Source organism: Galeopterus variegatus, unplaced genomic scaffold (genome assembly GCF_000696425.1).
Source record: "Galeopterus variegatus unplaced genomic scaffold, G_variegatus-3.0.2 Scaffold4, whole genome shotgun sequence".
NCBI lineage: Eukaryota > Metazoa > Chordata > Mammalia > Dermoptera > Cynocephalidae > Galeopterus > Galeopterus variegatus.
This window is the reverse complement of record NW_007726115.1, coordinates 260724-287139: the sequence shown is the minus strand read 5'-3', so window position 1 is coordinate 287139 and position 26416 is coordinate 260724. Positions and strand designations below refer to the sequence as shown.

The window sequence follows — 26416 nt, the reverse complement described above, 5'->3', positions numbered from 1 at the left end:
TTTGTGAGGATCCAATGGCTTAATGACTTTAGAAAAAGGATTTTTCTCATATTATGCAAGTATACACTAGAGTTATTATATAAAAATTGGCACAAATAAAAAATATGAAAAAAGAAAAGATCCCCCATGCCACTGTCTGGAAATACCCATTGTCAGCATTCAGCTAAACTCTCAGATAGTGCTCTAATTGATTTCGATTGCGGTATATCCTTTTGTACTGTTTGAGTTTTTTAAATGTACATGTACACCTTTTATAAGAAAGCGATAGATAATAAAAGTTTATATCCTGAGGTAAAATGTGAGCATAACTACATTATATTATTTGAGGTTCTTCTTATAAGATTGAATCATATAAAATTGCTGACATTCAACCCATTCTGACCTACAGAAATGGCAATTTCATATCCTCAACTTAATAATTGCAATAAGCTTGCTAAGAAATCATGAAAGCTTGCAGGAGAAAGGGATTTTTATGTTGTTCACAGCTGTATCTTTAGGGCCTAAGGCAGTTCCTGAAGAGGGAATCTGATCTTTTGTTTTGAAATATTAAAGAAAAGGATTGATACAGATAAAAATAATTTCATTAAAATAGAAATGAAAGTAGAAATAAATGGAAACATTTTAACTGCACTGTAGAAAAAAATCAATTAAGGAACCAATTTAGTTCAAATTGCCTCAGTGGAATTGACCCTGGCTTAATTGATGACAGTTCATCAGTGTTGGTGCAAATCATTTAAAGCATCCGTATTCATGAACACAAATAATAACATCCTAGGTGTCACAACAGGAGGGTGAAAATCTTCTGTACTCAAATTAGGAAAGGTCATGATCATTAGGAAAGGTGTTGGCTGTGGCTTGAACCCAGCAGCTGGTCCCAAAACCAAACTTTTTCTACTCATCCATACTGCTTCCACCTTCTCCTAACTACACACCAACTGTCAACTCTATTGCATCGCTTCATGAATTATCACCCAAAATAAGATAATTTACATCCCTTGTTTGATCCCTCTATTAGTCCATTTATGTTGCTATATAACAAAATACGTGGAACTGGGTAATTTGTAAACAAAATGAAATTTATTGCTTACAGTTTCTGAGGCTGGGAAGTCCAAAGCCCATCCAGAGGGTCTCACATTGCAAGATGATGGAAGCAGAGAGAGCGAGAAAGACAGACTCTCTTCTCTCTTCTTCTAAAGCCCTCAGAACCACGCCCCTGACCACCATTTTTAATCCATTCACTACAGCACAGTCCTACAATCCAGTCACCTCTTTAAGGCTCCACCTTTCAATTACCATAATAGGATTTCCCACCCTCTTAACAGTCATGGGGGGAGGGGGGGCGGGGGGGGGCCTAAGTTTCTACTACCTAAAACTTGGGAGACACAATTCAAGCTTCAGGGAGTTTTGGGGGGACATAATTCAATCCACTACATTCTACCCCTGGACCCCCAAAACTCATGTCCTTTTCACATGCAAATGTATTCATTTCATACCCAAAGTCTTAACGTTTCAACTCAAGAGTTTAAAGTTCAAACTCCCATCTGTGAAATCAATACAAGTTATCTACTTCCAAGCTACAATGGTGGGACAAACATAGGGTATCTATTCCCATTCCAAAAGGGAGAAATAGGCCAAAAGAAAGATGTAATAGGTCCCAAACAAGTCTGAAATCTAGCAGGGCAGGCCTTAAATCTCAGAGCTGGTGAATCTTGTAACTTGACTCATGTTGGACGTCTTCTGCACGCTGGTGTGGGGGTTGAGTCCCCACGACCTTGTGCAGCTCTGCTCCTATGGCTTTCCTGGTCTCAGTTGATGCTTTAGCTCTCACAGGCTGGTGTTGCATGCTGGTAGCTCCACAGGTCTGGGGTCTCCATGGCAGTCCCGCTCTCACGACTCCACTAGACATGGGCCGATGGGGTTTCTCTGCTGCAACTCCGACCCCACATTTCTGCTCGGCACTGCTCTAGTGAAGGTTGTCTGTGGTGACTCTGCCCCCTGCGACAGATCTCTTCCTGGGCCCCCAGACTTTTCTACACATACTTTGAAATGTGGGTGGAGGCTCCCAAGCCTTCACAACTCTGGCATTCTGCACGCCTGCAGACCTAATACCATGTGGACACTGCCAAGACTTCCAGCTTTTGTCTTCCAAAGCTGTACGTCCAGCCACACCTGGGGCCAAGTTAGCCACAGCTGGAGCAGCCAAAGCAGCTGGGGTGGTGGGCTAGAAGCAGCTTCCCAAGGTGGTCCTAAGCAGTTAGCCTATAGAGGGTGCCTTAGGCCTGTTCCCCAAGACTATTCTGTCTCTCTAGATCTTTGGACCTAAAATGGAAGGGTTGGCCCCAGAGGCTTCTGCAATGCCTTCAAGGCCTTTCCCTGCTTCTCTTGATAATCCCTTTTTTTTTGCACTAATCTTCTTAGCACCATTGGATTTTTCTTCTGAAAATGCTCTTTTTCTCTACCACATGGCCAGGCTGCAAATTTTCTAAGTCTTTACGCTCTGCTTCCCTTTTAAATGCTGGCTTTACATCATGCCTTTGCTGCCATCACTCAGCATAGGCTGCTGCAAGTAGCCATGCAGCTTCCTTAATACTGTGCTGCTTGGAAATTTCTTCGGCCAAGTCCTCTGGTTCACAACTCTTAAGTTCCAACTTCCACAGATTCCTAGGGCATGAACACAGTGCAGCCAATTTCCTTGCCAGTTCACAGCAAGGGTGATCTTTTCCCCAGTTTCCAATAAACTCCTTCTAATTTCTGAGACCTCCTTAGAATGGTCTTTGCAGTCCATATTTCTATCAGCATTCTGTTCACCACCATGTAACCAGTCTCTAAGACATTCCAAACTTTCCCTTGTCTTTTTTTTTTTTCCTTTTTGTCTTTTTTCGTGACCGGCAACGGATCGCAACCCTCAGTGTCGCGCCCGTACCGAACCAGGACCGGCAACAGGATCGCAACCCTCGGTGTTGCTCCCACACCTCGCTCAGCCAGTGAGCAGCCGGTCTGTATGTGGGATCTGAACCCTCGGCAGGAGCGCCACCGCGCTTCCCAAGCGGCGCACTGTAGCAGTGCGCCACCAGGCCGGCTCCTCCCTTGTCTTTTTGTCTTTTTCTGAGTCCTCCAAACTCCTCCAACCTCTCCTCAACACCCAGTTTCAAAGCTGCTTCCACGTTTTCAAGTATCTATTGTAAGCAACACCCCACTTCTCTGGAAGCAATTTTCTGTATTAGTCTGTTTTTGTTGCTTTAACAGAATACCTGGAGCTGGGTGATTTATAAAGAAAAATGACATTTATTGCTTACAGTTTCTGAGGCTGGGAAGTCCAAAGACCATCTGGTGGTGGTGTCAGTGACACAGGGGTTTCACATTGCAAGATGGTGGAAGCAGAGAGAGCAAGAGAGACATGCTCTCTTCTTCTTTTAAAGCCCTCAGAACCACACCCCGACAACCGTTTTTAATCCATTCACTACTGCACTGTCCTACAATCCAATCACCTCTTCAAGTTCCACCTTTCAATTACCATAATAGGATTTCCCACCCTCTTAACAGTCACAGTGGGGGCTAAGTTTCTACTACCTAAAACCTGGGAGGCACAATTCAAGCTTCAGGGAGTTTTGGGGAGACATAATCCACTACAATTCCTGTCTCTATTTTAACCTGGTGGACATTCGAATTGCCATTTTAAAGCAGTGGCATGTGTCATAGTTGGTAGTGAGCTGTCTATTGGCATAGACATCATGGTGTAGGCTTGAAGACGTAGGTTTTGAAAACAGATAGTCTACATCTAAATCAAAGCTCTGTCATTTACAAACAGGTGACCTTGAACAGTGACCTAATCTCTCTTAGTTTAAGTTTTGTTGACAATTAAATCTCCACCTTCAAAAGTTACAATTAAATGAAAGTAAATTTGAACATGTATAGTATGGTATTTTGCACATATAAGCCACTAATTTCAACCAGAGCGATGGTTATGATGTGAAGGAGTTCAGTTATTTAATAAATGGCTTGGCTCATTGAATCTTAGAATGCTAGAGTGTTAGCAGACCTTGGAAATGTGAGGTATCTCCATGCTCCTTCCCACCCAGTACATCAAAGAGCGATTGGCCTAACATTCAGAAATATACTCTATTTTACTTGAAGTTCATGTTTATTCCTGTCATGAAAGGCAATTATTGATAAATCCGAACTCTTCCCCTATTCACCTATTTTAATTTCCCTTTGTCCATTGTTATCTTCTAGCCCTTTAATAAAGCTGGTCTGTGAACCGTGGCGATGCAGTTAAGGAAATAGGCTAAGTCTCCTTGACATGACCAGATGCAGTATCACGGGATGATGTCTTCCTCATGCATATGCAGCACTGCTAATCCTTCATCTTTAAGAATAATGACATGTCAGGACATGAAACCTGGGGCCACTGCCTTTATTTAATTAGGCAAGAATGAATTTGCATGTGCCTGTGCATAAAAAAATAATCACTTAATGTAATTGAATGTTGGCTTTTGGTGTGCCCTTTTCCCAATGAGGCAGCATCTAGAAAGATCAAAAGATGATTTATTCTAATACAGTATGCACGAGGGGGGCTGAGTGTGTGCCGTGTTGCATCTTCACTATCAATTTCATCCTGAGACTCAATTAACAGCCCTGTTATTCTCTTTCATTAAAATCACTTTAAAAAATGAAGGCAGGAGGGTTTTTATAATATCATGGAGCAAGCAATGAAATCAGTTAGGCCCCATGAGTTTCCTTCATTTCCACGTGTTCCTTTCCAATTGAAGTCAGGATCTGAGGCTTGTGACACTACTCTAGGGGGTCACTGGGTCTGAGGGGATGAGAGGCCTTGGACAGTGAAGAGAGTCAGTTGTCCCCCCTCACCACACATGTGTGCATGCAGAAAAAACTACCTCTGTCTTTTTTTTTAACCTTGAAAAAGTTAACAGAGTGCAGTGTAACGTCACTTCAAAGGCCATCCCAGCAGAAACCTAAGTCCAGCCAGGGAACATTGCTTTCTTCTCTGATGCAGACCTCATAGTTGCTGCCATGTTGGGCAGAGTCCTTTCTCCTAAGGGCAGGGGTTCTAGACGGGATCCATATGGAGGTGGGGGTCTGAACGCCCATGAATCCCCTGAAATGCTATGTGCCTCCTCTAGGAAGAGGGTCTTTTGCCAGATTTTTCTGTGTCCATGATCCAAAAAAGATTAACAAATGCATATATTCTAGCTTTTCTCTGATCTTTTGAGACCAAAGGAGGTTGGTAGGAACTTAGTCTTGGGAGTCAGCTGGATTTGTATTTGAATTGTTTCCAACACATTTTAGCTGTGTGACTTTGGGCAGGCTACAAAACCTCTCTGAACCCCCATTTTCTCAAATGTTAAACAAGAGTAAGAATGACTGTTTTAAGGTTGTAGTGACAGGTTAGACTAGAGAAATAAATGCAGTTTTATTTTTTTCTCTCTTTCATCCCACAAATACAAATGAAACTGGTACCTGTTCTGTCTTATTCCATTGAATCTTCCCTAGTCCCCAGCGTGGTGCCTGGCTCACAGTAGGCACTCAACTGTTGGTCGAATGGATGGTTGGGTAGATGGAGTGCCTTGGTTTAGTGCCCAGATGGAATCTCTGTCTATAGTGATTCTGCTTCAAAGCATTACTAAGAGCGATCTTGGTACTATAACTGGTTTTGCTAAGACCCTTCCAGGACAGTTAGCCCCTGTCCTGTGCAAAATCTTCCTGGATACATGAAAAGATTAGATCTGCTTATCCTGTTCTGAAAATCATGATCTGTGTTGGGCACTTTGGCTATATCAGGGCTGAGCAAACTGCAGTCTATAGGTTAAATATAGCCTTTTGCTTATTTTTGTAAATGAAGTTTTATTGGGTCATAGCCATGCTCATTGATTTACTTATTTTCTGTGACTACTTTTGTGCTTCTTGAAATCCTCATTCCATTCTCTCACCTGTTTATACATTCTCAAGATTGATATTGCTAACCTGAGCCAGGTTTCTGACAAATGCCAAGATTGCCAGCTTGCACCACAACTCTAGGGACATCACTGAACTGCTCCTCATGCAAGTCATAGCCACCAGGCAGGACTGGTAGATGGAGATAGTTCAATTAGGTTTTGGCTGAATTGAAAGGTATCAGTGTTTGGCAGAAAGAATGTGGCTGTATAATCACACAGATGTGGATTCAAACCCTAACCATTCATAAGTTTTGCAATCTCAGTCAATATACTTAACTCTGCTCCCCTATCCACAAAAAAAGACATTTTAATACCAATTCTGCAAGGTTGTAGCAAGGAGTATAGATAACACATATCATGGGTTGGCAAACTTTCCTGTAAAGAGCTAGATTATAAATGTTTCAGGCTGTGCAGTCCATATGGTCTCAGTCCTAACTAAAATCAATGAATATTTGAGTATATATTGAAAATATAAAACAGATAAAAATAGGGCTGCCCTGGTTTAAATGCGGGTGGGGGAACCTGGTACAATGAAGTAACATTTCATTTGCTGTGCCAGTGTAACTCCATAGGGAAATAATGGGTTGATTAAAATTCTTCATCTATTGTTTAATTATTTAGAGTGGATGCTTCTAATAGAAAGATATTTTTGTCTTTGTAGTTCTTTTGACTTATTCCTAACATATTTTAGGGCCCCATTTTTTTTAAGCTTTAAAATATCCATGTAGCTGTCCCTGTATTTTTTTTTTTTTTTTTTTTTTGCTTCTCCCACCACACCGGGTAATGTGGCATCCAGGTAGCTCTCACTGGCCAGTGCTGTTGATGGTCCATTTGCTTTTCTGTCTTGGAAACATGTTTGATAAGAAACTGTTACAAAATTCAAATCTGCCTCTTGATGAAGGCTGTAGAGCAAATTTTAAAATTATAAATGCTTGAATATTTTGAGTTGGACAGGAATGGACAAATTAATAGAATTTTAATTTATATTGATAAGGCAGAGTGCTGGTGGTGATGCAGCTACTTGCTAGGTAAGGAAGAGGTGTGAACAAGGCATAGAAATCTACATAAATGCTGCTTCTAGAGTTGTTCACCCCAGGTATACTGCGTGTGAGCAATAGCATTAATCTGGGAAAGAACAAAGCATGTTTGTGGACAGGTGAGGGTGCCACTGTGTGCTAATTAGTGTACCATGTACTAATTATTTAAAGTCCTCAGGTTTGCTCTTCTTGTAGCCATACGAAGAAGGCGAGATGCTAATGTGCTATTATTTCTGCACAGCTTTTTTGCTGTGTCTCTTTAAGCTTGCATGCATTTTCATTATTGGTTATAGTTTTCGTGTATGTATGTGATGGCATTTGGGGGTGGATGTACATAAGGCTTATACTGCTTGACTGCCAGCCTTACTGAGCTCACACATTGCCTTATTATGTTTGCCAGGGAGAAATGCCTGCTGCCTCTCCAGTTGGCTTTGGAATCCAAGAATGTGAAGCTGGCCCAACATGCTTTGGCAGGGATGCAGGTATGGCTTTGACTGAATGCAATGCAGTGACAGATATTGACGGGCCACTTTGGCATTGAAAGAGCAAATAGTTAACATTTTATAAAGCCTGGCTTTTTGAAGACCCACACTGTAGTTTCACTGAACCAGGAAATAATTACAGAAGATAACAGGATTTCCTTATATTCACCAGAATTTCTCTGTACTTAGCATTATTTTGTTGCACCTTTGTAGTCAGACACTGACTCATGGGGACACAGCTAAGCCCACACAGAAATGAAATATTTTTGTGGCATCCAACTTTTAGGAGAATAAGGGATGCCAGGAAAGTGACCCCAAGTTCATACCACTTCAAATCTTTTATGCATTCAACATCTGTGATTCTGTGTATTGAGAACTGACAGTCAGCTGGTAAGATTTTGTTTTTTTGTTCTACATTTAGGTTGGAAAATGGTTTAATACATTTTGTTTCCATAGCAAGATTGGGAAGAAAAAGGAAATTTGGTTTAATAAAAAAAGTCAGATTGGCTGGAACACATTTCTTTCTCTGATCATTTGTTCATCTGTGTTTTACACCAAACATAATGTGGATCTAGTTCCAAAAGTGACAAGGTGATGAGCATATAAATACATTGTCTTTTTAAAGTGGTTTGATTTCTAAGAGACAGCACTGTGAAGTTCAAGCCTGTGGGGTTTGTTCAGCGTAACCCTGGGTTGGTGGCGTTTGTTGGATGTCTTGTCGTGTCAGTGGGGACTTTTGTAGCTTTTAAAGTTCAGAGAGGTCCCCGATACCTTTTAAGAGTTAATACATATGAAAGGGTGAGAAAGCCTCTTTTTCCCCAGTGGATTGGAATTAGATAATGTATATTTTAATATGCAACAGCAATTGAAATTTTTAAATATTGTCAACCTTTTGCTTTTTTCCAAGGCAACCAGGCCAGCCCTAAAAATGAATGAGAGTTTGTTCTGACCTGCCACTCTTATTTCTTTTTCTCCAGTATCATATAGATTTTCCATTTACTTTCTCTCCTTATGAACCCTAGAACATTCTAAGTTGCAGTACCATGTTGTCAAGGGCTTAACAAATCATGTTAGTGTCAATGACTTGGTGGGCTGTGAGTCTTCCTTTTACCATCCCCTGCTGCCTCTGTTAACTTTCGGCACAATTTTAGGACTTGCCAGTCTTTATCACTTTAAGTAAAAACAGCTTTGTACCTAAACTTTAACTCTGAGCTGCCCTGGGTATATCATATGATTCTGAAAAAAATTCCTTTTGAGAGAATACAGGCAAAATGTCAGGGGGTCTTAAGTAAGAAGGTTTGAAATACTTGTGTTCCAGATCCACAGTGGCATAAAGGTAAAAGAGGGAGTCATCACACTGGTTGAATCAGAATTCCCAAAGTTCTTCACAGGCTGCAACTCTAAGCCACACTGTAAAAGAGCACATTAAACAGGGACAAATATAAAGTCCTATACTGGGGTCTCAAAAATGAACTGCACCAGGATGGAAAGTGGTAGAAAAGCTTAATTGCAGCCCTTGTGAATGAGAATTAGGGGTTTCAGGGTGAGTCAGCAGAGAATATGCTGTGACTATGGCTAAGGTCATTTGATCTGTGCATGTGATCTGAATTACACATCACCTTTAATGTCAGACCACCCTTGAGGTGTTACGTTCACTCTGGAGGCCACATTCTAAGCAGGAGAGCACAAGTGAAACCTTCCTGTGCAGAGAACATTTGAAGGAGCCTGAGGAGGTTTCGTATGGAAAAGAAAAGATTTGAGTGGACTTGATAGCTGACTTCAGATATTTTAGAAGCTTGATCCAGGTGGCTGCAGGGAATGATGATGGAGTAGAAGTTGTAGGCAGATGGGTTTTGATACAATCTGAGGAAGAATTTTGCAAAAAAATAAAAGTTGTGCTGAAATAGTAAAGGGTTATCTTGGGAGGTAGACTTTTGGGAGTCCTCATGAAAGTGACTATCTTCTTGTTCAGGTTTTTGTGAGATTCATTTTCTGATGGGGATGTATATTGAGATTTATGGATAATCCCTGGACAAATGACTGCTCACATTAGGAAGTGAAAAGGTAATATCTGAAAAATGAACTTGTCAACAAGACCTTCTACTTTCCTGTGACAGAGCTACCTTCAGGAAGGGTATGCCTGTGTGTGACTCCTGTGCAGGGCTGGATTCTCCTGGGCACAGACATCCTCTATTAGAATTTTGCTTGATGAAATTTGGAATGAATTATCTAATATCAGGAAAAGGTCTTTGCCAAAAATTGTTTACCCATGGTTGGATGCACTTTTCTTTTAATGGCACATAGCCTGAGTTCTTTCCTAATGGCCTCCAGCTATGTGCCTCCCGAGTAAGAAAAATGATCAATACGTAATAAGATACAACAGAATAAGGCAGCAGGGGACAGCCTGTCTGTGATCACTGCCTTGTGCCTCTTTACAGAAGCTTCTGTCAGAAGAAAGGTTTGTATCCATGGAAACAGACTCTGATGAGAAGCAGCTGCTCAATCAGATCCTGAATGCCGTGAAAGTGACGCCTTTGCTTAATGAAGACCTGCAGGTGGAAGTGATGAAGGTTGGTGTGACGTGGCCACCAGTGTGTGTCATTGGGACAGGAAGACATTCTGACCCCCAGCACTTGTTATCTTGAAAATGCCTCTGCACTGTGGTCATGCCTCCATGTTGTGGCCATCTTTCATTTGGAATAGATGGTTATTACCCTTGCTGACAGTACCCCCAAATTACCTTAATTGTTTAGTGGCAAAAAGTTACAGTTTCAATAAATCAGTACGATTTTTGGCCTGATCCTGCATATCAATTGTCATTAGGAAATGTATCACCTTTTAAGAGAGTGTATGTGAGTGGTTCCAGTGTAGAGCAGATCAATCATTCTGAGTATTCTGCCTGCCTGTGTATGTTAAAACAAAGCAAAGACCTAACGATGTTTTGATATAGGCTGAGATTTTAGAATGGTCAGTTTAGGGGAGGAGGACCATCCTTGGGAGCATATTAGAGTCACATCTTTTTTTCTTCCTCCAATTATGTGAACCCTTTCTCCCTCATTCCAGTTACCACCTCCCTTTTAGGGATGGCATTTCTCTCTTTCTTTTGAGAAGCACCATGATTGGGAGTTCCTTATGCTCACTGGCATGTGTCATGTTCTATGAGTGAATGGCGAGTTGGGCAGAAAAGGATGGAAATCTCTGCCCCAGACAACACCTTGGTCACAGTAATACAGCAGGAGCCAACAAGACAGCTTTTAATGATGATATCTGTCCTTTTCCTCCCTGGGGGAACATGTGTACAGGGATATTCAAGAATAGTTGGTGTCATATAATGATTGATTTTTTTTTTTTTTTTCCTGGAAATGCATTGAAAGATTTCTGTCTTGGATAAGAGACTTCACTTCTCTGGGTTTCAGTTTCTCCATTCAGAAAAGAGAAGATTGACTTCAGTTATGACATTTTCTTAATACCCTGGGCCTCACCCTAACCCTGTTGGTGGGTTGTTTAGGGTAGTGATTGAGAGCCCAGACTCTGAAGCCAGCCTGCCTGGGTTTGAATTCCCATTACTTCACTTCCTAACAGGGTGTCCTTGAACAATTTCTTAACCACTCTGTGCCTTGATTTCCTCATCTGTAAAATGAGGGAAACAGTAGTACCTACCCAATAGGATTGTTTTGAGGATTAAATAAGGTGACATTAGTAAAGAACTTATCACAGTATCTGGCATAAAGCAAGTGCTTTAGAAGTGTTATGTATTAATTACAACTACTACCACTGCTACCCAGTGCTGCTGAATCAGAGTCTCAGCAGATGGGTCTGGAAGTACGAAGTTTTCACCAGTGTCCCAAGTGATTCCTAGACACAGTAAACATTGAGTACCTCCAAGCCAGCTGATCTTTAAAATCTCACTCATCTTTACTCTCCTTGATTCCGGAATGTACAGTTTTACCCTATCCTTCGATGTAAGCTTGGCAGCTTTGCAGTAATAGGAGCCACAGAGTAGCCACCTCTAGATTTGCTTTCCTTCCCCACTCCCTCTGTGACACTCTTGAAAGAGAGGCAAGGCCAGCTGCCACACTAATCACTTCTGTGACTTCCAAGTCTAGTCTGTTGAGTCTTTCTTCTGTTGTTAGGTTTCCAAATACTGGAGGGTGAGCTTTGGTTCATACCGCAAGACACACCACATAGATTACATATTACTCTGGAAATTCTCCCAGGAATAGTTTTATTTGTGGAATACAGAAATTTGTATTAAAAATTGAAATGAGAAAATACCTATTCTAGGTGGAGTGGAGAAGCAGAACATTTAATGTCAACAGTAACACCTGTTTTGAAAACTTGTACTTGCTAATTCCAGCCCAGCAATGCCCTCTGCTAGCCTTGCTGAGACAGGAGGTGACACATGTTAACTCTACCAGAAATTGTGGAAAGTCTATCTTAATGTGCTTTTTAATGACACTGTAATAGACCATGGTACTTTTAGTTAAAGTCTGTGAGGAAAATCAGACATTGTGAGAAAAAAAAAAAAAAAAAATTTGGGGTGTCATTTTTTTTTTTTTTTTTTTTTTTTGTCTTTTTCCGTGTCCGGCAACGGATCACAACCCTCAGTGTCGCCCCCGTACCAGACCAGGACCGGCAACGGGATCGCAGCCCTCGGTGTTGCTCCCGCGCCTCGCTCAGCCAGTGAGCGGGAACCGGTCTGTATGTGGGATCCGAACCCTCAACGGGAGCGCCGCCGCACTTCCCAAGCGGTGCACTATAGCAGTGTGCCACCAGGCCGGCCCTCCAAAATGCTTTATAAAATAAGGGCCTTTGCTACATGCTATTATTTTTAACTATATAAATACTGGAATTGGGAAAAATATTTCAATTCACAACAGATCTAGCCTTAAGCTAAGTATACTTTCATTTTGGACATTTTTAGTCGAGCTGCTAGAAAAATGATGACAAGATAATTATACTTTGGGTGATATTATTAGCATCAAATAAAACTTCGAAGATGGTCGTCTGACTGTGGTAAGTCCCAAGTGAAGGCTCCATGATCATTTTCTATTTCTGAGATTTAAAATGCTCATTTAGATGTAAAAGTTAATCCAAATTATACAATTTCTGGCTTAGAGCAATAAGTTTTATCTTTATTCTCTATGCATGAGGAATTTCTATACCAACTTCTTAGTAATCTCCAGAAGTTCACACCCCTTTATCTTGTAATTCTATAATACTTGTAATGACCCAAGTAAAAACTCTTAAATAAATCCTTGTTTTGCTAATATCATTACTACATTAAAATGCTTTTACTACCTATTCCCGCTAAAACTATGTTTATTAAAACAGAGAAAGAATTGGATGTGTCCTTAGAGGGAAGATCGGATTCTCATTACATATGAAAGATTTTGTTAATTTAGTCTTGGTGCTTCTACGTAATTTATTTTCATGATAAATTATTTAAACCAGATATTTTCTGTAAAAATTCTCCAGCCATTTTTATGCATTTTGTAGGTTACAGAAAAATCTTTTAAAATGAGATACAGTATTTTCAAATGTTGATCTGGATGTAGTATTCAGAAGGGATAAAGCCACACCATGCAGTTTTTATTTATGTCTGTCCAAGCACGGCACAGTACATTTTTATAACAAATCCTAGGTGTTATTTTTGAAAATGCTGTCATGCATTTTATTCACATATTGCTGTCTGCCAGTGTTTATAAACATGAGAAATTGAACTGGGTCACACTCTTAGGAGTATGTAGCAATTGTATTAAATTCCTGAAAAGAAAATAATATGGTTTTCTCTTTCAGAGATTTCTCCAGCATTAAATAGAAACTTGCTAATAATGAAACCCAAGATTCCAATGGTAGTGTTCTCCTTTAGAAAGAAGGCCCTAGACTTTCAATCAGAGGGTTAAAAATTAAAAAAAAATCAATGATGCTTGCTTCTGACAAGTAGGAATGAGGTTAAATCACTTGGTCTAGGAACTATTCTACATGGTTTTACTATTTAACAGAAGGGGGAGAAAAGGCAACTTCGATTTATTGAAATGGCCAAGGAATCCAAATAAAAATTTTATAGCTTGAGCAAATAAAGTGTCAGAACTGTAGAGAATCAGAAAGAAGGTTTCTCTGAAGATAGATTAGCTTTGAAAGGATTAGTAGATTGTAGGGAGCTATTTAATATTTAGGTTAAATATTTGTCTCCTTTGGTAACATTTTCCCATGCTGTGTGCCATGTCCATAAATGCCATGTGGGCTTTATAGGCGCCACGTACGTAACCAATGACGTCTCTGACTGAAGTAATTATGACGTTTCCCCCTTTCTTTCTGATAGATAACCTTTAGTGAGGTTATTAATTGATGCAGCTGGCTGAGTCTTCAAAGCCTGAAAGGAATTATGGCTGGTCTTCTCCCTGCGTAAACATGTGACAGATGTGGGCATCCTATCAGGGGAGGGCATCTGGCCTTGACGATAAAGAAGGATCTGATACTGGACACTGAGAAGGCATTTGATGAGTGTTCTATTATTGGATGTCTTATTTTATGTGCATCTTTAGATAGTAAAAGTGAATATTGGTGGAGCGCTTTACAATTTTCAAAGGAAAAATGACAGGGGCTAATTATTAATAACATTTATTATGCATCAGACACTCTGGTAAGCACTTTACGTTTATACTAAGATCACACAGCTAGTAAAATGACAGGGCCAGTATGTGAGTCATAATTCAGCCTGAGGCTAAACCCTGTGCTCTCAAACAGTGGGCTGTCTTGCTTGGTAAGTCTATCCTGAGAGATCCGTAGCTGGTAGTCATTACTGTTTTCCTTGAATAGATGATCAAACTGAAAAGTTCAGTCACATGTTAGTGGGGGCAGAGCTAGGAGTGGTTCAGAGTCTGTGTGTTTTCTGTGTCCTCCCATAATAATGTTATTCTCTGACTAGTTCTGTGAGCTAGATTCAAACATGAAGAATCGAATAGTCTTTCCCACCAAATTAGGTAATGGCTCTGGTGTGTGTGTGTGTGTGTGTGTGTGTGTGTGTGTGTGTGTGTGTGTGTGTGTGTGTGTGTGTGTGTGTGTGTGTGTGTGTGTGAGAGAGAGAGAGAGAGAGAGAGAGAGAGAGAGAGAGAGGAGAATTGGGGAAAGGGAAAGAGAATGCCATTTACTGTTGAAGTATTTTTATCTAACAAAAGCCTAGCAAATGTCCACAGACAATACAAAGGTGAGTGAATCATGGACAGAGAGTTTTCTATCTGTGTGGCTGATGGTCTCAAGCTTCAGGATGTCCACGTAGAACTCTGGTATTACAAAGTGGAGGGGAGTGTGCTTTTAAATTATATATCAGAAAAAAAAATATTTATCAAGACTGCAGTCAGCATCTTGGTCTGGGAGTAAGAAACAGGCCAAATGGAAGGACCACTTTTAAATCCCTTCTCAATAATGTTTTAATGGAAGAGTCTCCTATTTGGGAAATTTGTCTAAATGATTAATTTTGATGTTCTTAACTTGGCATTTGGTCTTCTAGAGTTCCTTGTGGAAAGAATGATCATTAGCAAAGTTTGAGGGTAAAATGGCTAATTTGTCTTGCCTTTTTATAACAAGGAGAAATCCCTTTTTAGCTTAAAGCCAATGAAACACTTTAGAAATGTTGCAGCAATTTCTAGCATTAAGGAAAAATCCAGTGATGATTAAAAATATGTAATTCCTGAATGTACCATTGTTGGAGGTTGATTTAACATGCTTACGTACATATTATGTGTGCAGTTAATGCAGGGAAGTGTCTAAAATATGTGATTCTGCTAAGTAAATGATTCTGAAATAGCCTACCCTCTTCCTGCTGCTAAGATTGAGTGATGATAATCTTTTCTACTTTGCACACACATTGATATAAATATTACTGTTTTTCTCCCATGTTTCTTTACCCTTTGGTATAACTGCTTTAGGCATGTGATGAAAAAGTAAGGAGCAAACATTGAAAACTTAGAGACATGATTTTACTTCAAATAGTTTATGCATTATTTTTGAGATAAAGAGATTTTCATATTATGTAGAAATTTCTTTTTTTAAAGCACCACCATTTCCAAGTGCCATGCCACTAAAATACATTTGAGAACCACTCTACCACATGATTTAAAGCTTCCCCCCTTGAGCTTAGTTAAGCAAGTATAATTGTAGAGGCCCTCAGTACTTACTATGGAAGTTCTAGAATTCATAGAGGAGTGGAGATCCTCTGATTTTTTTCAGTTATTTATTCAGCAAATATTTGATTGCTTCCTGTGCACCAGGCACTGTACTGGGCACAGAAGATCCTGTGAGGAAGAAACAAAACCAAAACCAAACAAAAACACAATCTTTGTCTGTTTGGAGTCTAGTGATGGAGACAGAAATCAATGAAATGCATAAATACACATAAACTATGATAAATACAATGACAGAATAATCTAGGGACTAGAAGAGTATTTATAGTAAAGCCTGATGGAGAGCAGATGAAAAGGAGGACAGAGAAGGCTGTTCTGAAGAAGTGACCTTTAAAGGGAAAAAGATCTAACATGTAAGTAAGAATCAGATAGGCAAGGAAGGATAGGGTTGGAGAGAGGGATGAAAGATTGCTGTATTAGGATTCATTTCAGCTAAAACAAGGCAGAATTTTATTTTTCTTTCACACAAACTTAGGCCTGTATTTGTTGAACCACATAATCAGGGACCCTCACTTTTGGATATTGTTTCCCCCCGTCGCGGTCTACAATGGCTCCCCATTCCCATCAACACGTCCACATTCCAACCAACCAGCAGGAGAGGAGAGGGAGGATGTGTCTGCGTACATGCCATTGGCCAGAACTTGGTCACATGGCAATACCCAGTTGTAGTTAAGCCTGGGAAGTGTAGTCTTTATCTTGGGTAGCCATGTATTCAGAGTTCTGTTCTTGAAAAGGAAAGGAATAGTGTTGAGAGATAACTGGCAGCCCACCACGTCACTTTTCACATGAGAATCATAGTCTGGCATTTCCTCCAGCCAAAGGTAGCTGACACATCATCCCCTCTGCCGTCTCCTGCTCATGTTTTACTGCACTCTTCTCAGAGGGAAAAGATGATGCATTCAGTGATATATGAGGTTGGATAAGGCCCAGTGGATTTTCTGCAATGGCCTGTGTGGGGAAACTGCATGTTATCTCTCTAACTAGTAATTCCTAAACTCTTGACGCAGGCATAAGTGGAAAATTTCACTAGTTAGTAAGTGAAAACTGATAATATACTGTAAGTATTGTTTTTATCCCTTTGGTGCCTAGCAGAGCATCTGGCACACGACTTTCTAATTGCTTATTAATTTACTTATTGACTAATGGAGAGGAAAAGGAAACACGTGGCAGTTTTCAGTGGCCCACCAGGATAAACAACAAACAAGAGAAACTAAATGTTGATAATAGATCATAATCTGAGTGAGTTCAGAAATGAGAAGATCATTATGGATTTGTATTTTAGAACTGAAATAACCTACTCATCAAATTCTTTTTATAAGTAAATTGAAGTTAGCATGCTTCCGTTGTTTGTCTAGACTTACAGAGTCATTGGTAGCAGAATTGCTTTATCAACCACTTATATTTTTCTAGAAAGGCTTTGTAATAGCAGGGCCAGGAGTTGATCTGGTCTTTGGATGTGTAGTTTTGAGTAGGTGGAGAAGAAAGCTTTACTGACCTAAGGGTTTGAGTTAACTGCGAGGTCAATGTGAGTAATGTGGCTTCTGGAAAATAATGAAACATAAAGAGAGAATAGAAATCTCGTACAGTGGATGGGTATTCATTGAGGAACCTTTAAGCGGCCTGGTGTGTCCTCAAGAGTGGAAAAATGGCATGATGTGACTGTCCAGTGAAATAATCAATGGACTCTGTTGTCTTTAGACTTGTTACTTTTTCTTCTTTTCAAAATATTTGGTAGCAGAGTGGTAAGTGCTAGCTTCTGGAGGTAAAATGCCTGGTGACCTTGGAAAGTTACTTTATCTGTGCCTCAATTTTCTGCAAAATGTGAATAATGTTGATGCATACCTCCTGGGGTTGTAGTGAGTCTTAAATGATTTAAAATAAAAGAAGTACTTAGAACTACACTAAGGTTCAGTGTTAGCTTTCGTTTCTGTTCCAGTTATTAAAAAAGAATACAAGAGTTATTCGAAAAGGAAACTTGTATGTATAGTATAATGATAAAATGAGTACCTTTGAACTCAAATTATGAACCAGAACATTAGAAATATGATTGCTTTATGCATTTCTTCTTCTAATCTCTTTTTTCATCTATAGTCCTCCTCTATGCAGCCTAAAACAGGGTAATTTTCTTCCGTTGTAATGGAAGAGTGTGTGTGTCCTCATATGTATTTCTGATTCCTAAAGAGGGACCTCATATTTACTACTTTCGAATTATAGCTCTCTAGCTTAAAAGAAGAATTTTGTAAATTATTCTGTATAAGTTATCTATCTAGATATACTTAGGGTTTTAACCATTAGCCACAATTCCACAGCCCACAAAAAACACCCCACACATTAGCTGAGCTGATGTTTCTGTTTTGTCTTACCAGGCAGAATTCACATGATTTGGATATTCTACAAGAGCTTTATAATTGTGAAACATTTCACATAATAGAATCTAACTGGCTCTAGCCCTTTAAAAACTCTATTTTATCTTGAGTGGCTTGATTATGTCTGTAAGCATGGACTGTAAAACTATCAAAAGCCCCATGTTTATATGGACAGTGACTATCTGAGATGAGGCTCCTGTTTTGTGGAGAGTCAGAGAAGGAAAGAGAAAAGGAAGGAGTTATTTGGAGCATGTCAGTGACATTTGATTTCTTAAAAATCCAGCTGTGAGATTCAGTCAAAATAAGCTTGCTACATGTTAAACAGAAAAAAATAATTCATTGAACTTTTTAATTGGTTGTTTTTTAGACTTTATTTTCATTGATTTGTTCAGTGAATATATTTTTGTTGCTATCAGTATATAAAACTATATAAGATTAAAAGCAAAATTTTCGAAGACAAGGGTTTATAATCTAGTAAGAAAGAGATAAGGCACACAATTCCCATAATCCAAGGTAGCTGAGTATTTTTTATTGAAAGAAAAATTCAATGGGAACATTCACAAGGAGACCACGTTCATCTGGGCAGATCACCATTTCAGAGAGGGAGTACTATTTGAGTTGGATTTTGACAGGTGGGTAGGATTCAGATAATTATGTTGGAAGGGAGGGCATACTTGGTAGAGAAGAAAAGCCTGGAGATGGAAAATCATGGGATGTGAACCGAGATTAGTAAGGGAAAGTAGACGATGAGCTTGGAAGAGAGGTTGAAGAAGATTCCAGAGGGCCTGGCCAGAGTCGGCAGGAAAGTGACACGTCCAGAGCCCGGTGTTAGACACTGAGGGTAGCGGGAGGGAGGAGGCTTTGCAGGAAGCTCTGGGAATCAGCAGAACCAAGTCGGAGACACTGTGAAATTGCTTATTGTAAGAGCCTAAGCACGAGGTCCTAGGACTTAAGCCAAATTGGTGGCCGTAGGAAGGGACTCCTGCAGCTGAATGTGGGAGAGTGTGGCCGAGTGTACTGAGCTGATTTGCAGAGAGAACCGGGAGCAGCTGGTGACTGGCAGTGGTGCAGGCAGTGAGTAGACAGGAAAGGGAAAATCCAAGATTGACTGCAGGTCTTGCAGCCAGAGTTACTAGTTGAATGATGGGCCTTAAGGGACTAACATAGGAGAGAGATATTGAGTTCATATTTTTAGATCTCAAAGAATTAGAATATTTTAAAAGACTAATTTAAGGAACTATATACAAGTAGTTTAATATTACGGGCATTTCAAAAGAGAAAAAGTTCATGGTAAATCCCATCATCAGAACTGATTTTTGTGTACTCATTTTTAATCGTATCTATTTATGTGTTTACAATTACATGCATTCTGTATATGGGCTTTTATTTCTTGCTTTTCACTGAACTTTAAATCATAAGCATTTTCCACATGGCTATATATATATATATATATATATATATATATATATTCCTTTAAGTACAGTTTTAATGGTTGCACAATTAAGAATTTTAGAGAGTGTCTTTAGCTGTTTACCATATTAGAGATTTAGTGAGGTTGATATGATTTTCATGAAATTGCTTGTATTTGTTTGTGATGTTTAGAAGTGAAATAAGGGATTGAAACTTGGGAGAAATGTTGGTGCTAGAAATAGATTCATTACCTAGTTAGGGATAACAATTATGAGAGTTTGCCAAGGAGAGAGTTTAGAGGGAGAAGAAAATAGGAGTAAGAATGGTTTGTTTATTTGTTGAAGTGAATTAGCTAAGTTCATTATAATTAATACTTACATATTTTTTCCACAAATATCGCTGGTATAGTATTTCCTTGAATTAAGTGCTGAGGGCATATCTGATGAATATCAATAACTTATTATAAGTGGCAAATAAATAAAGGCCAGAAAAGTACCTGGGATATGACTATAAACCAATGAGTAATTTGAAATGTTTTCCAAACTTGGTACTCAAGAACCCTAGCAAAGTCTTCTGTCAACTTAAAAATCTCTCAGAATAGCTGTTTGCTGGAATTTGGGCAAGTTGAGACAGAAAGTGATTTGTCTAACTACCTGCCATTAGTGGTAGAAGTTTCATGAGATGAAATAATTTGGTGCATTTCTTAGCGCCAAAATAAAGATTAAGGATGTATGTAGTTCAACTCCCTGTTTTTACCGGCAATCCAAGATCTCTGAAGCAAAGTGAATGACCAAGGCTCACCCCAGAATCCCTCTGGAACTCCTGGACTCTAGCTCTGAGCCTTTTAGAAGCAGTTTAATGTTGCAGAGGTTCTCAGCTGCATCCACAAGGCATGTGGGTCAAAGACCTAAAACAGTGGTTTTCAACTGGGACAATTTTGTCCCCCAGGAGACATTTGGTAATGTCTGGAGACATTTTTGGTTGTCACAGCTGGTGGGGGGATAAGGGGGTGCCACTGCCATCTATTGAGTAGAAGCCAGGGATGCTGCATTAAATATCCTACAATGCATAGGACAATCCCCCCACAAAGAGTTATTTGACCCAAAAACGTCAGTAGTGCTGAGTTTGAGAAACTTTGATTGAAATAAGGAGAAAATGTTTATCTTTGGCATCCACCTTTCAAATTTAAATAAGGAACTGTCCTCTGAAATTCTGTATGTTTACTTTTTGACGTTTTCCCTCCCTCACTCTAAAGATACGCATTCTGCCATTTCACTGTCTGTTTTCGTTGTTCGTGCATGGACCGTGAGGGAAAGCATCACTTTCTACGTCATGGTCGAGGTACACTTTCGGCAATTCACACTCCGTGAGGCTGCCCATGCTGAAGTCCCACACGCCCTGCACCCAGTAGAACGGCATTTGGTGTCTCAGTATTCCCCTCATCACTGAATTTTCTGTCCATGTTGTTGCCGAATTTGACAGAGTAAAAAAAGAACTGGAATGTTTCTAAAGAGAAGGAATTATGCAATGATTTTTAATTTTATGAAGTTTCAAGCCAATATGCATGAGGCCAGAAGGAAATGTGTGTTAAGACACAAAACTAAAATCTCTGCCAGAGCCAGGGCTGGGGTGTGAAATGTACCTGGCATTGAGGATTTCAAGATAGTCTGTCCTTCTCCATGTGCGAGGAAAGACAAACGGAAGGCCTTCTGGGGCTGTACTCAAATTTTTAGTTACTTTCTTGAGCTTTAGGAGTTTATTTTGTTTGGTTTGGTGATGAATAGCATCTGGTATTTTGAAAAATGAAACCATCACCCCAAGAAGCACTTGTATGTAAATTAAGATAATTTTGATAGTTTAAGAAAGAAGAAAAGAATTCGTTATTCGTGTAATATGCCCTCGTGCCCTCTGTGTGACTTAGGGGTAGATTGACTCTCCAAAATCTGCTTACTTTTTGATGATAGTCTTGTCTTCTGTCCTGGGTTTAATTTATTAATTATATGGGGGTATTTCAAAAAGTTCATTTAAAAATAAAATTAAAAGATAATACAAATATTTCCACACACTTTTTGAAGTACCCTCATATGTTTTAAAACACATTAAATTTAGAGTTCTATGAAGGGATAAATACAGCATTACAACTAGTGTATTATGCGTGAGACTCTGATACGTCTTTCCAGAGTACTGTGCATTTCCCAGTCAGGATGTTCATCATCATTTATTGTAATCCCTTGTTTCATGACCATCTTCATACTACATCTTGGCTCTGCAAGATCAGGGATTGTGTCTTTTTGCTCACTACAGTACACCGAACACCTAGCACAAGTGTGAGCCCTAATAACACCTCGGTAAACATTCGTTGAATGGATGAATGGAAGACTGAATAACGCAGCACACAGGTAGATGTAAAGTAGACATGCATTTGCTACCCAGTAACTTCAGGAACCAGTTCTTCACTCCCGAATCTGCAGGAAATGGCCCTGCAGAGGGCTCCTGTGGAACCTTGACAGAATAACTCATAAATCTTATACAAGTTACCATTTATGATGGTGAGTGCAAGAGATACTTGCAGGTTCTCAACAGAGCATAGCAGGGAACGTCAGGTAGGAAATATTCCATGAGTCTTGTGGGAGATATTCTCTGGTTTGTAGAGATGGTTTTCTTCCTGTCCAGAGTGAGGTCCTGTCAGATTGCTGGACATCCTGAATGGGGCTTACCAAATTATAATTGTCCTAATCAGGTCATCTGAAACTCCAGTATTATTTCCTTACGTGGATGCAAAAACTGTTATTCATTCGCCAATCATACCACCTGGATCTGACACAGATTCCCAGGACAGTTTCCTTCTGTACCATCAGGGCTGTCTTACTACATTGTCTACACAGTTTACAATAATGACTAGGCGTGTAGAAGCACAGCCCCACCGAAACTCTGTGAAGCTGATCATTCATGTGGGCAGTCGATAGGAGGGATCAAGCATGGGCCAGGACTCACTGCTCCTCCCAGGGCCCACAGGGTGACGTAAACATGGTGGCATCAAAAAAGGTAGACCTTACTACTAAGAAACTTCTAAATCTGACAGGAGGTGGGGAGAGGTCGTGTATGGCAAGGGCACACAGATTTAAGTAGTATATCTAAACTGCGCCAAATAAATGTTATAGGAGTAAGCCTTTTGAATTTTCTGCCCATTCTGTGATTAAGTTACATCTGTAGCATTAGTGTTTTGTATTATGCATTTCGAACAAGGTAAATCTTTGTTCTCTAAAGTATGTTTCTTTATTGACATCTAATATAAAGCTTTGTAAAATATATGTGAATGGGGGATATGGGAGATTTCAGCTAGACTGACTGGAACAGTAGATGTAGGTGGGGAGAACAGTGGTAGGAGGATGATACCCACGTTTCAAATGTGGGTGACCATTGCCTTCCTCTTTGGGAATTCCCTGCATCCCTTCTCCAAAGGCACCCCAGTCATTGCCACTGGAATAACTAGCATCTGTTTTTAATTTCATCTACATCTTATTAAGTGTCTGCTTTATCTCTCTGACTTCCAATTTGCCCTGGTACATCTAATTTTAGGCATGATTTATTGGCGTGATCAGCCCTAAGATAGTATGTGCAAAACCTTAACATAAAGCATTTAAAGTGACATGTAATAAGGTTCCAACCAACCTCTCTAGCATCATCTCTGGCCTCCACTTTCACACTTTCATGCCTTTGCTCATCACATTTCCTTCGCTTGATACATCTTTCCCTGCCTTTTCTCTTCTGCATCAGTGCTTTCTTCATGTGTCATCTCATCTGCAAAGTCTGTCTTCTCCAAAGTTACTGTGTCTTCTGCCTCCACAGTCATCATGTACCTCCCCGTTGCAGTGGCACTCATCACAGCTGGCCCTGAAGCACAGCTGCACAGGCATTCATTTTTCCAATAGATGGTCAGTTTTTTTGATGTCAGTGATTGTGCTTTCTGTATATTTGTTCCCACAGCAATTAGAACTTTACTGAATAACGACTTGAATAGGGGCCTAAAAGGGGGGAACATAAGGAAGAAAGTGGAGCTGGGTTAGAATGATGGGAACTTGGGGCAGAGATAAACAGTAGAGTGCCAACTCCAAAAGAGTTATGCCTTTTAGGGCCAGCCCGTGGCTCACTTGGGAGAGCGTGGTGCTGACAACACCAAGTCAAGCGTTAAGATCCCTTTACTCATCATCTTTAAAAAAAAAAAAGATTTATGCCTTTCAGTATGGGTTATCTGATTTTTCTAATTACTCTTTACTTAAAATGAACCTAGTCATTTCTGTTGGAATAGCCTACGTGAGCTACATCAAATGAGACTTGTTTAACGTCTATGAGAAAACAGCCTAGGGACATGCACCATATGCACTATTTATTAAAAAAACATTCACTTAATTTATCTGTTCCTCTAAATATCCTTGTGAAGTGGGATGAGAATTTTAAAGATAAGGGGCTAGAGGACATAGACTAAGTCACACAGAAATTAAACATTGAAGCACATGCCATGGTCGTGTTATTAGAACACCTGTGGCCCTGACGTCACAGACCCCGCTCTGTCATGGTCACAGTTGAAGGTCACTGTGTGCCTGACAGAGAAACCTCGATCATGACCATGACATGCCCTTGGGAGAGGATTAATCCAGGATGTTCCCATTCTGGAGAGTACACCTGTGATCTTATACTTGTCATCATTATCTGTCCACAATCGTCCTTCTCCATTCCTAGTGTGATCACGCTTTCTAGATCATCCCTTTCTAGATCCTTGCAATAAATCAGCTACACCTTCTCCTTTCCAGTCTAAAGCTAATCTTTTTTTTTTTAACCTCTGGGTTTCCATACATATTTTAAATTGAGGGGTTGCTTCTTGCACATAATAACTATTCAATTATTGGGGGGGGGGAGTTTGTTTTGTTTCATTTTGTTTTCATGACTTGAGACTTTATTAGCCATTGTAATGATTTTTCCCTTTTCATTGGAGGCATTTTCCCTGTTTCCCTCTTAGCTCGTTTACAGAGGCAGTGCCGGCCAGCTAGATTGCAAGTTCCTGCTGTTAGTGGTAATTTAGTCAGTAAGCTTTAATGACTCTGTGAAGCATATATTTTTAATGAAATTGCCCTCAATTTTTAGGTGTTCATGTTTTCCTTGGGGCTAACCTGTTCAGAATGTTAATCTAAGCTATTTGTGGAAGTCAGATGCTTTAAATTAATTTGTTGTTACCCTAAATTTCCTACACCCAGTCTGTATTTTAATCTAGTGAATTAATGCTTGCTAGGCACTGGGAACATTAATAGTTTCTCCATTTATAATTTTTTATAATCATTGCTAGTGCATCATCCTGGCTAGACACCATGCCCTTTGTACATCTTGTGAGTCCCAAGGGGCACGGAGACCATCAGCCCCGTAAGGAGAACCTGCCATACTTTCCATACAACAAACTGCATGAGCTTAAGGAGCTGGCTTCATTAACCTGCTTCACTTTCCTTTCATTATTTTCTGCTGTTTTTTGTTTTTTCGCTCAGTGAGTCTTCGAATATTGGTGGCCAGTCATTAGGTATGGAAAGTGTTTCTTCAAAAAATCTTTTCAACAGTCGACATTGGCTGGGGGGCCATGTGCAGGGATCCTCAGTTTCCAGTTGTTGGACTGTTGCTGGGAGGATTCCCTCTTCGTTTGCTTGGGCTTCCCTGTGGTACAGGGAGTCCAGCTTCCTGCGTTCCCCTGAGACTTTTGAATACTGTCGACTTGGTGGCCTCTCGAAGACTCACCGCAGGCGCGGCTCCCATCTGCTCCAGCCACCACTGCTGAAAAGCAGCTCTTGCTCATGGAAAACTGGGTTGGTTTCTGAACACTACTTTCTAAACCTCTTTTTGTATACATTGTATGAATGCTCAGAACAGTGGAAGGCAGAAAGCCAATTGTCAGTTCTGTAAGTAACATTAATAATTAACCAGTTCAGACAAATATTTGCCATCATTGTTTTCAGATTGTAGAGTGTTGCCAGTCGCCAGTCTTTCTTGTCAGTGCTTTAAAAACTGAGAGATCACCCCTTTCACAAGATGGTGCTGAAGGCAAAGAAGGAAGCTCCTGCCCCTGCCAAAGCCAAAGCCAAAGCAAAGGTTTTGAAGGCCAAGAAGGCAGTGCTGGAGGGCATCCAAAGCCACAAAAAAAAAAAAAGATCCACACATAACCCAGCTTCCGGCAGCCCAAGACACTGTGGCTCCGGAGGCAACTCAAATATCCTCAGAAGAACACCCCCAGGAGAAACAAGCATGACCACTGTGCCAGCATCAAGTTCCCCCCGACCACTGAGTCTGCCATGAAGGAGACAGAAGACAACAACACACTTGTGTTCGTTGCGGATGTCAAGACCAAGAAGCACCAGATCAAACAGGCTGTGAAGAAACTCTGTGACATTGATGTGGCCAAGGTCAACACCCTGATCAAGTTTGATGGATAGAAGAAGGCATATGTTTGACTGGCTCCTGATTATGATGTTTTGGATGTTGCCAATAAAATTGGGATCATCTAAACTTGAGTCCAGATGGCTAATTCCAAATATACAATTTTTTTCATTTCACAATAAAAAAATAAAAATAAAAACTGAGAGCCCAGATGAACCAAGTGACTTCCACAGGCCACCAGCACCTCCAGCAGCCACTCTCACACCTTCCCACCCCCTGCCCCAGCATATGGCTTAAAAAACAAACAACTCGGGCCGGCCTGGTGGCGCACTGGATAAGTGCGCCGCTTGGGAGGCGCGGCGGCGCTCCCGCCCGAGGGTTCGGATCCCACATACAGACCGGTTCCCGCTCACTGGCTGAGCGAGGCGCGGGGGCAACGCCGAGGGTTGCAGTCCCATTGCCGGTACCCGGTCCGGTACGGGGGCAACACTGAGGGTTGCGATCCGTTGCCGGACACGGAAAAAGACAAAAAGACAAAAAAAAAAAAAAAAAAAAAAAAAAACCAAA

The 26416-nt window shown here is 40.3% G+C and overlaps 2 protein-coding genes and 1 pseudogene across 2 annotated transcripts in view; 2 read left to right on the top strand and 1 right to left on the bottom strand.

Moving 5' to 3' along the window:
• The window catches only part of KIAA1244 (KIAA1244 ortholog), a 152505-nt gene that overhangs the window by 29315 nt on the left and 96774 nt on the right, over nucleotides 1-26416 (top strand). Inside the window, exons 3-4 of the mRNA XM_008573513.1 lie at nucleotides 7392-7473; nucleotides 9912-10043. Of these exons, the coding sequence (XP_008571735.1) occupies nucleotides 7392-7473; nucleotides 9912-10043 (214 nt within the window). The remainder of the gene's footprint in view (nucleotides 1-7391; nucleotides 7474-9911; nucleotides 10044-26416) is intronic.
• Nucleotides 17271-20854, bottom strand: PBOV1 (prostate and breast cancer overexpressed 1). The gene is given in 4 exon segments (XM_008575295.1): nucleotides 17271-17407; nucleotides 17410-17471; nucleotides 20237-20312; nucleotides 20758-20854. Coding segments are annotated over 4 exon segments (372 nt in total).
• LOC103591001 lies at nucleotides 25274-26059 on the top strand (annotated as a pseudogene).